Raw genomic sequence first — 17840 nt, forward strand, 5'->3', positions numbered from 1 at the left:
TAGAAAATTGTAGTTAAGGCAGAAATGGAGCTCAAATGTAGGAATTTTGTATGTACAGGTGGCAATTGCAGTCATGAGATATTGACATTTTGGGATTGTAGGAGCTTAGAGAAACACAGGGTTTCAAAAGGCAGTGGAAAATTGGGAGACAGGAGAGAGCAGAGAGATAGGAAGTAGCTTTGTTGCATGCGTTGACTGCATACCCAGTCTCTGGAGCTTCTCATCGTTCTTCTCTATGAATACCATGCATTCGCACTCTCCTGACTATATCATGCTCAAGTCCTAACCTGCTAATCCTCTGTTACCACTTGACACATGAAGTCAGGGAGTTACATTTCTAACAAGCAGAGTAAGTATGTTCCTGACATCACAAGTTGGAAAATCCAGAGCATATTCTCATGGAAACAGTGTACCTGTTAGTCCAGTTCTGTTTTTTGAGCTGCTCAGATATTGTAATATATATTTATTTCCAAGAGAAAGATTTTCAAACAAACTGTAAACTTTCTGAGAGCAATCCATTTTATTTCAGTGATTTTTAGAATTTTTTCTTTTAGAAATTATATTTTTATTCAAGTGATTTAAATGTGGGATATGTGTTCAGGCCACTTTCTTCATTTAGTCTTCCAGAATATTCTTTTATGAGATTATTAGCCTACAAACCCCCAAAATGATGAGAAATCTGAAATTTGGCAATACAGTATTTTCACATTTTCCTAGAAATATTGTAATAGCATTTTTGGTTCCATAAGAAAAATGTTTAGAAAATAAGTGTTGTGTATAAATATAATACTGTAACATTTTAATGAATATTTTTGGTAGTCTTTGTTATTTAGAATTAGTAGAGATCTTAAAGTTCTCAGGCCCTTCAGTTCACTTTTCCTTGTCCATCTTTCCCACCTGCTGGTATCTGCCCCATATTCATCTGAATGCCTTTTTTCTCCCATCTCACCCTCTTTAGCCTAGTACTGGTGGAGGAATTCACACAGTCATGCTGATTAGTACTGACGAAAACTGGTGACCCCCAGTATAGGGCTTGTCCTTAAATACTCTCCAGTCATTGTTCTTTTGAAACGTCCAACTTTTCTTTTCAACTACCCTACCTTAATACCTCCTGCCTATCTCTGAACCGATGACTCTGTCTACTTTATTACAAAAAAGAAAAAAAATAGAGACGAATAAGTGGAACTGTCTCCAGTTTTTGATCGAGTTGTTGTAGCTATTTTCATTTACTTAAAACTGTTTACGTTTTCCCTTCGATCTCCCTGGAAGAAGTAACCTACTTTCCAGCCATGGATTAGGATTCTCCTGTGTTCTGCTTATTTCTTCACTCATCCTTCACTCGATCATGTTTGGAATATAGAGGGTGAGCAAGAAAAAGCTGAAGGAATCTAGAGTCTTTTGAAGGCCCTTGCCCTGTCAGTAAGTTGCATGTTCTCTCCTGAGATTTCTCTGTGATGTCTCCTCTCCGTGCCTTTCTCCTTTTGCATGGAACCATGCCTATATCTCTCCGATTAAAAAGCAAAAAGGAGCACTCACTCCTTGTTCTCCCTTTTTTCCTAGGTTCCACACTTCTCTCACTGTCCTCACATAAGATAGATAAATTTCTCTCACCTTGTTTGATGACTCTCTCTGGATATTCTTACCTTCCCTGGCTTTTGTGATACCATTGTTCTTGGATTCCCTTCTTTCTTGCCACTACTCAGATTCCCGTCTCTTTTTTCAGTGTTATTTTCCAGAATTCTAGCTGCTGTGTATTTTCTTTCTCCCTTTATAAACTCTCCTTTGGGAGTCATACACTGATTTACCTTTGTCCTTTGAAACTACCTGATCTTTAAATGCTATGGAAACTTCTGAGAGCTTCAAATCTATGTATATTCAATTGCCTAGTGGGTTTCTATACGTGAATCTTTCAAAAACATCTCTACCTGAACCAATAAAAACGAACTCATCAATACCCCTCTAAATCGTTCTTCCTCTTATACTTTCTATAACAGAATGTCCTATCATTGTCTAACTGAGGAACTCCATGAGTCATCTGCAAATCCTTTCTTCCATTCACTATTTAAATCTAGTAGTACGTGAAATCCTGTCATCCATCCTTCAGAGTTTTGTTGAGCTGGTTTCTTCTACTTGGTCTCCCTTTTGTTTCCCTCTCTACTCTCGCTACTACTGAGCTAGTTTGAACCCTCATTTCTTCCATCTTATCTAGCCCCTCCCTCCTCACTCCTTGTTCTCCCTCTAAGCCACCATCCACTTGGCTATCAGAGAAATTATTTTATCATGTTCATATACCCTTAATCTTGTTACTCGCTAACTTCACATTTTCCATTATTTCTCCATTATTTTGAGTAGCTACTTAAAGTGAGATTTGAAGGACAAGTGGAATTTAAGAAAATCGAGAAGGGAAGGAAGAAACAACGAAGGCAGGGGGAATTTAAAGCGTGGCATTGTCAGCAACCACAAGTAGTCTGTATGGCCAGAGTCCAAGGTTGTTCATCAAATGTATGGAATGGGGGCAGGAATGGTCAGGAAGAAATTCTGGCAAATAGTTGGCCAGACCCAGGGTCTTAAATAACATTCTGAAGCATTTATATTGTATCCTCAAAATAATGGAGAAATAATGGAAAATGTGAAGTGTGTGAATCTTCTGATTCCTGAAGCATGTCCTAGAGATGGGATTCAGGATGGGCTAAATATGGTTACATAGCCTATTGAATATTTTAAGCTGAAGGCGTTGGGGAAGTGGCATCTGCAGGAAGGACTTCGTGACCTTCCCCTCATGTGAGTGTTGCTTCCCTATACCTGGGAGAAAGGAGCATCCTTATCTCTGAAGACATGGGGCAGAAAGAGAAATGTGAATGAATGGTCTCTGTTAAGTTTCCCCCAGTTTGCTATACTTAGCTCATATTCTTTGTCCCATCATATCTTTCTGTTCTTCATCAAACCTAGCATAAAGACACTCAGGTTTAACCATTTTTTTGGGCGGGGGGGCAGGTCTTCATTTCCTTATGAAGCCTCCCGTGTCATGTAAAACTTGAATCAATTTGTATGCATTTCACTTATTAGTCTGTCTTTTGTTACAGGTTCTCAGTCAAGAATTTAGAAAGGTAGAAGAAAAGATACTTTTTCCTCCCCTACACCACCTTATTCTTGTTCTCTTCTGCCTCTTTCCTGTCAGACCCAGTTTTAAGCCTAACCAAACTGTAACGCATATATCTTTCGTTTCTGCCCTGCCAGCTTTTAGTATCTTCTCCAGCAGATACTAGTTCTTGTTGAGTGGGCTGACAAAGAAGAAACAACAAATTCTTCCTCATGGAGTGCTATGTTCATTTCTTATTATCTGAAAAGACTATATATCCTCTGTAACTTTCTCCAAAATATTATAGTGCCTTCTGGAGACATTTAATAAAATAGTGCTTAGTGATTATGCATATGTGGTTGACAATTTACCTAGAAAGAGAAAGACTGATAGAGAATTTGCCCATATGAATATTTTCCCTTATGTAATTTTTCCCTTTCATGATCAGTGAGATCTTCGCTTATTTCCTAGCCATTATAATCTTCTAATTCCAGGTTTGAAAGGCAGAGTGCTTATGTATTTTAGGAAAACCAGGTAATACCTCATGTCTATAAAAAATAATCTTTGTTCCTATACTATGTGTTTTTTTTTTTTTTTTTTTTTTTTTTTTTTGTGGTACGTGGGCCTATCACTGAGACCAGTCTTCTCTGTCCCACTGACAAGCTGTTAAGAACATAGTATAGGGGGCTTCCCTGGTGGCGCAGTGGTTGAGAGTCCGCCTGCCGATGCAGGGGACACGGGTTTGTGTCCCGGTACGGGAATATCCCACATGCCGCGGAGTGGCTGGGCCCGTGGGCCATGGCCGCTGGGCCTGCGCGTCCGGAGCCTGTGCTCCGCAACGGGAGAGGCCACAACAGTGAGAGGCCTGCGTACCGCAAAAAAAAAAAAAAGAAAAGGCTGACAGACGGGATCCAGGGGGCTCAGTTCAGGGTGAATGCTCACTGGATAGAGCCAGCGCTGCGGTGGGGAAACCGGCTTCAGTCCTTGAATTACAGCTTGCTCTCTTATGACAGAAGAGTTACCTGTTTAAAAAATTTTTTTTATTGAAGTATAGTTGATTTACAATGTTGTGTTAATTTCTGCCGTACAGTGAGGTGACTCGGGTATATATATCCTTTTTCATATTCTTTTACATTATGGTTTATCACAGGACACTGAATATAGTTCCCTGTGCTATACAGTAGGACCTCGCTGTCTATCCATCCTGTATAGTATAATAGTTTGCACCTGCTAATCCCAAACTTCCAATCCTTCTCTCCCCCCACCTCCACTCCCCCTTGGCAGCCACAAGTCTGTTCTCTATGCCTTTGAGTCTGTTTCTATATTGTAGATATGTTCATTTGAGAGTTTATGTTCACTGTCAAATGAACATATCTAAGAGTTACTTTTTTTTTTTTTTTTCTTATTTTGCGGTACGCGGGCCTCTCACTGTTGTGGTCTATCCCGTTGCGGAGCACAGGCTCCGGACGCGCAGGCTCAGCCTCCACGGCTCACGAGCCTAGCCGCTCCGCGGCATGCGGGATCATCCCGGACCGGGGCACGAACCCATGTCCCCTGCATCGGCAGGCGGACTCTCAACCACTGCGCCACCAGGGAAGCCCCTAAGAGTTACCTTTTAAATGTATAAATTATTTGTATGCTACTGCAGTATACTGAAACTAAATAAATCACAATGTCAATAAAGAAAAAAGAGGGAAAACATTTAGTATTTATAAAATCCAAAAAACAGAATAAATAAGCAATGATAGATACACATACCATATATATGTAGAGAGAAGTTCAAATTCAAATACAAATCATTTCCTATCATTCTTATTAGTGTTTTCTTATATTTGCATGGACAGAAAAGAACACACACTTTAGGTCTTTTTGAAACATGAGGATGAATAAATGAAATATATGAAGGGATTGCAAATTAAATTTAATTTATTAGAATGGGGAAAATTGTGTGGTATTTGGTAATCTCTAATGACAGGAAAAATAAGATAGACCATCAGTTTAGAATTTTCTAAAATGTTCTGACATCCATAGCTTGTATTTTAAGATCTCCATTACATTAAAGTATATACAGTTGTCCGTTGAACAACATGGGTTTAAACTTTGTGAGTCTATTTATAGTAGATTGTTTTCCAGTTAATGTACAGTACTACATGATCCATCATTGGTTTAGTCTGTGGATGCCAAACCGCGGATGTGGAGGGCTGACTGTAAAGTTATTTGCGGATTTTCAGCTGCCTGGGGCTTTGCACTCCTAACCCCCCACATTGTTCAAGGCTCACCTTTACATGAAAAGGATTTGAACTGGAAACTTCAATCATAATTTTAATTCTCAAATCCATTTCTTTAAAACTTAAGCCTTGATCCAGTAATTCCAAATCTAAGAGTCTAGCTAAGGAAATGAAATACTTTTAAGCTTAATGTGTACTGAGATATTTGTTGCAGTGAAATTTTTAGCAGTCAAAGCTGATGGCATTCTAGTTATCTTTTAAAAAAGGACGATGGTCAAGTATATTATGGGATTTAGAGATAAGGGAATATTAAGTGGCCATTAAAGTACAGTGTTTATAAAATATCTGTAATGACATGGAAGGGTATTTATCATGTGACTGATGGAAAAAAAGATATGTGAATTTTACATAATATGTGCTTGACCTTGTGAAAGAATTTTAAAAGACTTGAAGGGAATACATCAAAATGTTAAGTGATTATCCTTGGGTATTGGAATTATAAGAAATTTAAAAATATTTGTCATTTTCTGGCAGTTTTCAAATAGTCTACATTTAGCACACCCGTAGTATTATATTACGAAGGCTTGTAAACTAAAGGGTAAAGTTTAGTTTAGAATACTCCATTCAGTAACTTGTTTTTAATGGAATTTTCGTAAAAATTAAGCAAACGTTTACCCTCATTTGTCATTTTTCTCTTTTTGAGTTGGGGATATTTTAGCATCCTAAGAGGTTGACCCCTAAAGGTTCATTGGTTCTGTCACTTAAAAGTGGGCTGGGGGGGTGGGTAGGTATAGTAGGAGCTAGGAAGGAGGAGAAAGACTTAAAGGTAATTTAATGAATTACCTGCGGATAATCTTTGCATATAGAATGTCAGTCTGTGGCCTTACTTTGTGAGAGATCTGATAGAACATTCTCTTCTCTGATTTCTGCAGCATCAAGTCATGGGTGGATAAGATGCAGGAAGACCTTGTCACCCTGGCAAAAACTGCAAGTGGAGTCAATCAGCTTGTTGATGTGAGTAAAGTCTCCCCAAACTTACTAATCATTTCTTTAATTTGCATGCAGTTCTTTCCTCTAAGAAACTGTCTTTCTATATTATAAATAGGACAATTTTTCATGTGAATCTGATAGTGAAATTCTGAGAGGGACTTTTGGTGCTGCCAGTTACTGCCATCCCTAATAATTAGTGAGGTGTTCTCACTGCACTTTACAGTTTATATACAGCCTTCCCTTACATGAGTTCATATGATGTATAGTCATCCCTAAAATTGAAATTGGGGTGTCCTGTTTCCTCCCATCTTCAGAGGATATTAGGATCTTTTGTATAGTGGTGACTTTAAGCCCTGTGAGGGATTCTTTTGAATATCCTCAGTGGGAACATATCTTCATTCTTTGAGGGTAGATTTTATTTTCAAAAGCGGTTTACAGTGTTTATAGCCATGCCTAGAGGCTAGAGTGAATCACTGAGATGGGTCGTACAGACTTTTGTGCAAGGAAAGGAGACACTATAAAAGATTGTTTTTCTTATGATTTATGAAATGAGTATGAATGTCACTCGAAAATGATTTTTGATAATAATAGCAACATGTAAATATTTGTGTAACATCTTAAATAGATCGTTTTCCTTGGGTAAGAGCATGTACATGTATAGCTTCCGTAAGGTTTATTAAATTTTAAGCATCATTTCTTTAGTCTCACTGCTTTCATTTCAGTGTAAGTAATCTAACAATTTCAAAGTACCTTCATCTTGTGGTGTTAGTGATGCAGTGAGGTGTTTTGTTTTCCAAAAATGTGGTGGATCAATGAGGTGAAATGGTATAAAAGTGGTTTCATGTATGATCTGTGAATATTTATTATATGAATATTTATATGTGAATATTCCTCTCTGGGAGAAACTAGAATGAATGTTTACCCTGTGTATTAATAGGAATTCATAAAGAAACCTTACTAAGCATATACTTCAAAATATTATTCCAGAATCTCTTCATAACACAATTATAGGTTTCAAACCGAGCATATGTTGAGTAAATTTCAATATTTATGAGATGACATGAGGAATATATTTTGAAATGAAAAGTGTTCTTTGTGAATAACAATGATCGAATTAATTCTAATGAACAGTTATTGAGCACACAGCATGTCCCAGGCACTGTGCAGGCTATCAGGGGTTGACAGAGACACAGTTCCTCTCCTCAGAGAACTGACATGCTAGTAATCAAAATCTCCATTTTTGAAGGTGCAAAGATGCCTGAAGGCTACTGTTAGCTGATGTTTGGGATCTGCAATGATTCACTGTGTGAAAATAAATTAGAATATGAAAGTGTGTAGGGTAATAAGTAAGCCTCTATGAAAGTGATGGCATTTGTGGAATGAGAAAAAAAGAAAAGAGAACTGACAGATTCTGGTTAAAAGTTATGAAACTCTTTTTATTGACAGATTGAAATTAAAAGTAAACTGCTTTTGGGAGCTCTTCTTTACTCCTCAGTGTTTTATCAGCCTCAAAAACCACTTTCTTGGCTGACCTTTTTTTACTTTTGGTGTTAATATGTGAACCCTTTCTTGCCAAATCTGCTTTTTTCAATGAATCCTTAAGAAAAAAAGTCTCACCTGATGTCCATTATGCTTTATGAGTTGTAGATGACTAAGAAGAGCGTAAATATTGATGCATGAGTAAATGGCCTTGTGTAAATTAGGATAACAAAATAGAATGGACAGGATGGAAGAAAATTCCCACAATACTGCTTTTATGAGGCATTGTACCTCATTACAGTGATAGAAAAAATACAAATAAAAGAATTATATGTATGTAACAAGGGAGGGAAAGAGGAATTTACTGTTGGAAGAAGAATTTAAGTATTAGGGGACAAGAAGATAGATAAATGTGTCCATATGCCTCTTTCCTTTTGCCCAGAGAGAAGGTGGTCCATGATGGGGGCAAAAGAGGTGCATTTCTTTTTTTTTTTAATTAAAAATTTTTTTTTTGGCTGCATTGGGTCTTCATTGCTGTGCAGGCTTTCTCTAGTTGTGGTGAGTGGGGGCTACTCTTCGTTGTGGTGCGTGGGCTTCTCATTGCGGTGGCTTCTCTTGTTGCAAAGCATGGGCTCTAGGCCCGCGGACTTCAGTAGTTGCAGCACACGGGCTCAGTAGTTGTGGCACACGGGCCATAGAGCGCACAGGTTTCAGTAGTTGCAGCATGTGGGTCCAGTAGTTGTGGAGCGCAGACTCAGTAGTTGTGGTGCACGGGCTTAATAGTTGTGGTGCACGGGCCTAGTTCCTCCACGGCATGCGGGATCTTCCTGGAGCCGGGAACAAACCCATGTCCCCTGCATTAGCAGGAGGATTCTTAACCACTGCACCACCAGGGAAGTCCCAGTGGTGCATTTCTTTTTGGCCACAGGAACTTAAAGTGCAGACTAGCTGAAGGACGCCAGAGTTGAGAGTGAAATTTGTGTTGAGACTAAGGGTGTTAGATGCATGGTGAGGATCAAAAGTTCAAAAAATAGAGGAATTTAGCAGGTTTGGGGTTGAAATTCACTATTTAAAAAATGATGATTCCCAAATTATTGAATGTAGGTTTTACTGGCATCACAGGGCACATCTTGCTTTTTACCTGCGGGCTCAGCTGCAATGAGGGAACATAGCTAAAATTGGACATCTTTGCAATTTTATGAAAATTACTTTGGGCATCATAAAATATTAGCCCAGGGAAGTCTGATAAATAGTATTGAATAAAAGCAGTACCTTAACTTTAAAAATTAGAGATTTTGCCCAGTACCTGATTAACTTCTGTTAAAGATCAGGAATGAATAGGCTTATGTAGTACTGTTAGCCCTGATACATTCAAGTTTTAAGATATCTTTTATTGGATTTTTCCATTTCTAATCACGTATTGGGAGAATACACGTCCTTCAATTGCATATGATCATCCACAAAGTAGATTAAATAATTGAGGAAAGAGGGGCTTCTCTGGTGGCACAGTGGTTAAGAATCTGCCTGCCAATGCAGGGGACACGGGTTCGAGCCCTGGTCCAGGAAGATCCCACATGCCGCGGGGCAGCTAAGCCTGTGCACCACAACTACTGAGCCTGAGCTCTAGAGCCCACGAGCCACAACTATTGAGTCCGCGTGCCACAACTACTGAAGCCCCCACGCCTAGAGCCCAGGCTCTGCAACGAGAGGCCACCGCAATGAGAAACCTGTGCACCGTAACGAAGAGTAGCCCCCGCTCACCCCAACTAAAGAAAGCCCGCTTGCAACAGCGAAGACCCAAGGAGGCCAAAAATAAATAAACAAACAAACAAATAAATAAATTTATTTAAAAAATTGAAAGAAAAAATAAAATTAGGAGAAAGAGATAATGCATTATGCTTTTTCTTAGTATAGTACTTAATATATTAGAACCTTTTAAATACAACTGAGGACTACTTTTTTTTTTTTCTAAATTAGTTCAAGTGTTCAAGCACTGTCCTAAGCCCTTTACATCCATTATCTTATTAATCCTCAGGATAACCTTGTGAAGTGAATATCATCATCTTTAACATGCAGGAAGAAATTATTTGCAAGGTTAAATTTTTGTTCTAGGGTGTACAACTACTAAATGGGATATAACTCCAACAATGAAAAGAGTCTTGTTATGCTTTAGAATATATGTTAATATTTTACCTTTTTATATTACCACTTGTATTTTGAGAAGGTGAACAGATCTTCAGTTCGGTACAAGGTTAATATATCTGGTTATGCTACTGCTCTTTTTATAAAAGATATAAAGAAGAAGTGAAAGCTCTGCCACCAAGTATTTACTCATGAACATTTCCATTTGAGTTTCTTTAAAAAAGAAAAATGTAGAAGGAAATTCTAAGATGTAAATTTACATGCAGAATTTAAAAACTTCCATTATTGTTGATGTGCACAGAAATGGTTTTGTGTGTATATCCGTTGAAAGAATTGCTGCGAATTGTACAGGAAGTTTTTCCTGATTTTTGTCTTCATGGTCTTCTAACTGAAGAAAATACACTTATTATTTTTTATAGAATGTTATAGCATATCCTTTAAAAAAATCTTAAAGACTATTATACCTGTAGTTCTTACAGTTGATAGCTTTGTGATCTAGCCAAGATGTTTATTTATTAACCTCATGGTGTTGCTGACATAGTTGACATAATCCATGTAAAATATTTATTGACCTATAATCAGAACTCAACAAATGTCATTCATTTGTTATATTAATTGAGGGTATAGTATTATATTAGTTGGAGGTACAGGCGGAACCAATGTAACAAAGACGTAAGATAACCGTGTATTTTTCTCTCATATGACAATCTAGAGGTGTGCAGTCTAGAGTCAGCAGAGTGGCTCTGCCATCCTCAGCATATGGCTTCCTTCCTGGGTCCAAGGTGATCCTTTCAGTTGCCCTTATTTCCTAGCCATCATGCAAAGGGAGAGAGACTAGAAGAGCAGGTACACAGTCCCTGTAAGGGTAAGACATCTTGCGCCCATTCTAGTGGTCAGAACTTATTCTCATGGCCACATCTTAACTGGAAAGGAGTCAGAGAAATGGAGTCTTTAGCTGGGTAATGATACGCCTACTCTCTCACAGTGGAAGAGGGCAGAACAAAGAGTGGAGGACAACTAGTCTTCCACTGATAGGTACTATTTTTTGAAGAGCTATATCTAAAAATGTATTAAAGACACGTTAATAGAAAATGCAAGGTATATATGTATATTTAAACATAATCAAGAATAAAATCATAGATCAAGAAAAAAAGACCCCCAGATTATGAAACATATATGTATTTTTAAACAATTTGAATTATAGAAATTTTTGGAGACATTGTATTACTTTTGTTTATATATATATAAATATATATATATTTATATAATAAAATATATATATTTTATTGAATAAAATTTGACATCATGTAAATTTAAGTTGCACATCATGTTACTTTGATACATTTATATTTTTTAATATGGTGGCCATTGTAATGATATTTATCACATTACATACTTACAGTACAGTATTATCGTCTGTGTTCAGTAAACCATACATTAAATCCGTATCACTATTTTAGTATTTGTTACAAGTTTGTACCCTTAAACGCTGTTAGTTTTATCCCACTGTCCCCTCTCCCCTGGTAACCTCTGCTTTACTCTGTTGTTGTTGCTGTTGTTTTTTTACACGTTTGATTTTTTTAGATTCCACACATAAGTGATATCGTACAGTACTTTTCTTTCTCTGTCTGGCTTATCTCACTTAATGTAATGTGCTCAAGGTCCATCCATGTTGTTGAAAATGGCAGAATATTCTTCTTTCTCATGGTTGAATAATATTTTATTGTATATATATATACTACATTTTTTTTTTTTTTTTTTTTTGCGGTACGCGGGCCTCTCACTGTTGTGGCCTCTCCCGCTGCGGAGCACAGGCTCCGGACGCGCAGGCTCAGCGGCCATGGCTCACGGGCCCAGCCACTCCGCGGCATGTGGGATCTTCCCGGACCAGGGCACGAACCCGTGTCCCCTGCATCGGCAGGCGGACTCTCAAGCACTGTGCCACCAGGGAAGCCCTATACTACATCTTTTTATTCATTCATCCACTGATGGGCATTTGGGTTGTTTTCATTTCTTGGCTATTGTGAATAGTGCTGCAAATAAACATGAAGGTACATATGTCTCCTCAGACTCCTATTTTCTTTCCTTTGGGTATATCCCCAGAAGCAGAATTGCTGGATCATATGGTAGGTCTACTTTTAAGTTTTTGAGGAACCTCCATATTATTTTCCATAGTTTTTGGACTAATTTACTTCCCACCAATACTGTGTAAGGATTACTTTTTCACCAGTACGTGCCAGCACTTGTTGTCTCTTGATGATAGCCATTCTAACAGGTGTGAGGTGATAGCTTGTTGTGATTTTTATTTGCATTTTCCTGATGATTAGTAAGGTTGAGCATCTTATCATGTGCCTGTTGCTCATTTTGATGACCTCTTTGGAAAAAATTTCTCTTCTGCCCTTTTCTTCCATTGGATTATTTTTGTTATTCTTGTTATGTTAATATGCAAAATATATTTAAAAACTAACCCCTTTCTGATATTTAGTTTGCCAATTTTTCTCCCATGCTGTAGGCTACCTTTTCATTTTAATTGTTTTTTTTGTGGTTGCTGTGCAGAAGCTTTTGAATTTGATGTAGTCCCATTTGATGATTTTTGCTTTTGTTGTTTGTGCTTTTGGCGCTGTGCCCAAAGAATCATTGCCAAGACCAATATCAGTGAGCCTTTTGCCTATGTTTTCTAGGATTTTTATGGTATCAGGTCTTAGTTTAAGTCTTTGTTCCATTTCGAGTTAATTTTTGTGAATGGTGTGAGATAGAGGTCCAGTTTCACTGTCCTGCATGTGTTTTTTTCAGTTTTCCCAGCATCATTGATTGAAGAGACTAACCTTTCCCCCTTGGGTGTTCTTGGCTCTCTTGTTGAATATTAGTTGATCGTATGTACTGGGATTTAATTCTGGGCTGTCTGTTCTGTTACAGTGGTCTATGTGTTTATTTTTGTGCCAGTACCATACTGTTTTTCATTACCATGGCTTTGTAGTATAGTTTGAAAGCAGCAAGTGTGATACTTCCAGTTTTGTTCTTTGTTCTCAGGATTGATTTGGCTATTTGGGGTCTTTTGTGGTTCCAAACACATTTTAGGATTATTTCTATTACTTCTGTAAAGAATGCGTTTGGTATTTTGATGGCAATTGTCTTGAATCTAAAGATGGCTTTGGTTAGTATGGACATTTTAACAATATTAATTCTCCCGTTCCATGAACACAGGATGTTTTTCCATTTGTTTATGTCTTCTCCAATTTCTTTCAGTAAAGTGGAGGCATTTTATTACTTTGAGACACACACACACACACACACAAACTTTTTCAGCTATTGTGCTGGCAAGTGGAGAGGATGATAATCATATGTTAATAAACAGATGACATTTTAGAAATTAAAGTGGTCTTAATATTTTTGGAAACAAGGTTAAGTTCATAGCAACCATTTTTCCTTTAATACATTAATAAATTATTTCATGATAAAGTTATACCAAAATTTCAACCAGTATCTAAATGACCAGGTATTCTAAATTAATGGTTTCTATAACAATAAGAATTTGCTTTATGCAAAAGTTTTCTAAAAATAACTTGATGAATAGAAACTGCTCTTTATTTTTTCTATAAAATGCCTTGCTGAATCTGCAAAAAGTTATATTAAAAGGAAATAGAACTTTGCAAATATGTCAGAAATCCTCAGTTGCTGCACTTGATTGACTCTGCCCTGGGGAAAGCAAACCACAACTGTGGAAGCAAATTACAATCATCCGGGAGGTTAGTTGTCTCCTTTGTGTGCTATTTTATTCACACTTCCGCCTTTCCCTTTAGGAATCCAAGACTTTCTTGTAGACTCTTTTTTATTACAAAAGGAAGGGATTGATAGTTATCATTTCCACTTGGTTATTTAAGTCTTTGCTTACTCTTTGAGCCCTGGAGCAGAACATATTTGGTATTAGGAAGCAGATGTGAAGACCGTATTTTGGGAAGAGGTAGAGTTTCTCCTCATTCCAAATAGGTCTCTTATTCCTGGCAGGGGACAGGTGGGGACAGGGGACTAGCAGAACCTGGACTGAGGTGAGGCACATGATACACTGAAGGTGAAGAATTTAAGGAGGTGCACTTATTCTGAGGGTCATGAACTTGCACGACCCTTAGAGTGAGTTAGGGGCTCCTAAAATTTTGTGCTCTCGCTACCTCACTTGCCTTACCCTCGTCGTAGCCCTGAGGCCCAGGGACAGGAAAGGCCTAACTTGCTCTGTATCTTCTGCTCCCCATGGCTGAATGCAGAGACATTTGCAGCCTTTTTGGACATCACACAAATTACAGGCTACATTTTCTTTCCTGTGACTTTCCCCCCAATGTATAATGTCAGGTGTTTCTTACAGCCTTGTTTGATGTTTTGTAAGTCTCCCAGATTCCTCTTATGTCCCTGTAAGGTACAATGGCTGTTCTTCCAGTGTTAACAATATATGCATTTTGAAATCTCACCCACGTTATCTGACATTGGTCCATACTTCCCCTTCTATTTCAATTTTAATGTGCTGTGTCTTCTTATAATGAAGGATGTTAGGGAAATCCAAACTTTTTTTTAACAGAGACTATTGTATCCCTCTTGTTACCTAAGAGAGTTGAAATGATGCTTGTCACCTTGTTATTATAAGACTTTCATCTTTTTTATTTTAGTTTTTTTAATGTTTGAATTTTATTTTATTTTTTTTTTACACAGCAGGTTCTTATTAGTCATCAATTTTATACACGTCAGTGTATACATGTCAGTCCCAATCGCCCAATTCATCACACCACCATCCCCACCCCGCCCCGCGGCTCTCCCCCCTTGGTGTCCATACGTTTGTTCTCTACATCTGTGTCTCAACTTCTGCCCTGCAAACCGGTTCATCTGTACCATTTTTCTAGGTTCCACATACATGCGTTAATATACGATATTTGTTTTTCTCTTTCTGACATACTTCGCTTTGTATGACAGTCTCTAGATCCATCCACGTCTCAACAAATGACTCAATTTCGTTCCTTTTTATGGCTGGGTAATATTCCACTGTATATATGTACCACAACTTCTTTATCCATTCATCTGTCGATGGGCATTTAGGTTGCTTCCATGACCTGGCTACTGTAAATAGTGCTGCAATGAACATAGTGGTGCATGCATCTTTTTGAATTATGGTTTTCCCTGGGTATATGCCCAGTAGTGGGATTGCTGGGTCATATGGTAATTCTATTTTTAGTTTCTTAAGGAACCTCCATATTGTTCTCCATAGTGGCTGTATCAATTTACATTCCCAGCAACAGTGCAAGAGGGTTCCCTTTTCTCCACACCCTCTCCAGCATTTGTTGTTTGTAGATTTTCTGATGATGCCCTTTCTAACTGGTGTGAGGTGATACCACATTGTAGTTTTTTTTTTTTTGCAGTACACAGGCCTTTCACCACTGTGGCCTCTCCCGTCAAGGAGCACAGGCTCTGGACGTGCAGGCCCAGTGGCCACGGCCCACAGGCCCAGCCGCTCCGCAACATGTGGGATCCTCCCGGACTGGGGCACGAAACTGCGTCCCCTGCATCGGCAGGCGGACTCTCAATCACTGCGCCACCAGGGAAGCCCTCATTGTAGTTTTGATTTGCATTTCTCTAATAATTAGTGATGTTGAGCAGCTTTTCATGTGCCTCTTGGCCATCTGTATGTCTTCTTTGGAGAAATGTCTATTTAGGTCTTCTGCCCATTTTTGGATTGGGTTGTTTGTTTCTTTAATATTGAGCTGCATGAGCTGTTTATATATTTTGGAGATTAATTCTTTGTCCGTTGATTCGTTGGCATATATTTTCTCCCATTCTGAGGGTTGTCTTTTCGTTCTGTTTATGGTTTCCTTTGCTGTGCAAAAGCTTTTATGTTTCATTAGGTCCCATTTGTTTATTATTTTTTTATTTACATTACTCTAGGAGGTGGATCAAAAAAGATCTTGCTGTGATTTATGTCAGAGAGTGTTCTTCCTATGTTTTCCTCTAACAGTTTTATAGTGTCTGGTCTTACATTTAGGTCTCAAATCCATTTTGAGTTTATTTTTGTGTATGGTGTTAGGGAGTGTTCTAATTTCATTCTTTTACATGTAGCTGTCCAGTTTTCCCAGCACCACTTATTGAAGAGACTGTCTTTTCTCCATTATATATCTTTGCCTCCTTTGTCATAGATTAGTTTACCGTAGGTGCGTGGGTTTATCTCTGGGCTTTCTATTTTGTTCCATTGATCTATGTTTCTGTTTTTGTGCCAGTACCATAGTGTTTTGATTACTGTAGCTTTGCAGTATAGTCTGAAGTCAGGGAGTCTGATTCCTCCAGCTCCGTTTTTTTCCCTTAAGACTGCTTTGGCTATTCTGGGTCTTTTGTGTCTCCATACAAATTTTAAGATGATTTGTTCTAGTTCCATAAAAAATGCCATTGGTAATTTGATAGGGATTGCATTGAATCTGTAAATTGCTTTGGGTAATATGGTCATTTTCACAATGGTGATTCTTCTAATTCAAGAACATGGTGTATCTCTCCATCTGTTGGTATCGTCTTTAATTTCTTTCATCAGTGTCTTATAGTTTTCTGCATTCAGGTCTTTTGTCTCCCTAGGTAGGTTTATTCCTAGGTATTTTATTCTTTTTGTTGCAATGGTAAATGGGAGTGTTTCCATAATTTCTCTTTCAGATTTTTCATCATTAGCGTATAGGAACGCAAGAGATTTCTGTGCATTAATTTTGTACCCCGCAACTTTACGAAATTCATTGATTAGCTCTAGTAGTTTTCTGTTGGCATTTTTAGGATCCTCTATGTATGGTATCATGTCATCTGCAAACAGTGACAGTTTTACTTCTTCTTTCCAATTTGTTTTCCTTTTATTTCTTTTTATTCTCTGATTGCCATGGCTAGGAATTTCAAAACTATGTTGAATAATAGTGGTGAGAGTGGACATCCTTTTCTTGTTCCTGATCTTAGAGGAAATGCTTTCAGTTTTTCACCATTGAGAATGATGTTTGCTCTGGGTTTGTCTTATATGGCCTTTATTATGTTGAGGTAGGTTCCCTCTATGTCTACTTTCTGGAGAGTTTTTATCATAAATGGGTGGTGACTTTTGTCAAAAGCTTTTTCTGCATCTATTGAGATGATCATATGGTTTTTATTCTTCAATTTGTTAATATGGTGTATCACATTGATTGATTTGCATATATTGAAGAGTCCTTGCATCCCTGGGATAAATCCCACTTGATCATGGTGTATGATCCTTTTAATGTGTTGTTGGATTCTGTTTGCTAGTATTTTGTGAGGATTTTTGCATCTATGTTCATCAATGATATTGGTCTGTAATTTTCTTTTTTTGTAGTATCTTTGTCCTGTTTTGCTATCAGGGTGATGGTGGCCTCATAGAATGAGTTTGGGAGTGTTCCTTTCTCTGCAGTTTTTTGAAAGAGTTTGAGAAGGATGGTTTTTAGCTTTTTTCTAAATGTTTGATAGAATTCACCTTTGAAGCCGTCTGGTCCTGGACTTTTGTTTGTTGGAAGATTTTAAATCACAGTTTCAATTTCATTACTTGTGATTGGTTTGTTCATATTTTCTATTTCTTCCTGGTTCAGTCTCGAAAGGTAGTGCTTTTCTAAGAATTTGTCCATTTCTTCCAGGTTGTCCATTTTGTTGGCATAGAGTTTCCTGTAGTAGTCTCTTAGGATGCTTTGTATTTCTGCGGTGTCTCTTGTAACTTCTCCTTTTTCATTTCTAATTTTATGGATTTGAGTCCTCTCCCTCTTTTTCATGATGAGTCTGGCTAATGGTTTATCAATTTTGTTTATCTTCTCAAAGAACCAGCTTTTAGTTTTATTGATCTTTGCTATTGTTTTCTTTGTTTCTATTTCATTTATTTCTGCTCTGATCTTTATGATTTCTTTCCTTCTGATACCTTTGGG

The 17840-nt window shown here is 37.8% G+C and overlaps 1 protein-coding gene across 4 annotated transcripts in view; it reads left to right on the forward strand.

Moving 5' to 3' along the window:
* The window catches only part of CACNA2D1 (calcium voltage-gated channel auxiliary subunit alpha2delta 1), a 521838-nt gene that overhangs the window by 80510 nt on the left and 423488 nt on the right, over window positions 1-17840 (forward strand). For all 4 annotated transcript variants that reach the window (XM_060157195.1, XM_060157196.1, XM_060157198.1 and 1 more), the window contains exon 2: window positions 6240-6321. In XM_060157195.1, the coding sequence (XP_060013178.1) occupies window positions 6240-6321 (82 nt within the window). The remainder of the gene's footprint in view (window positions 1-6239; window positions 6322-17840) is intronic.

This window comes from Lagenorhynchus albirostris, chromosome 8 (assembly GCF_949774975.1).
Source record: "Lagenorhynchus albirostris chromosome 8, mLagAlb1.1, whole genome shotgun sequence".
NCBI lineage: Eukaryota > Metazoa > Chordata > Mammalia > Artiodactyla > Delphinidae > Lagenorhynchus > Lagenorhynchus albirostris.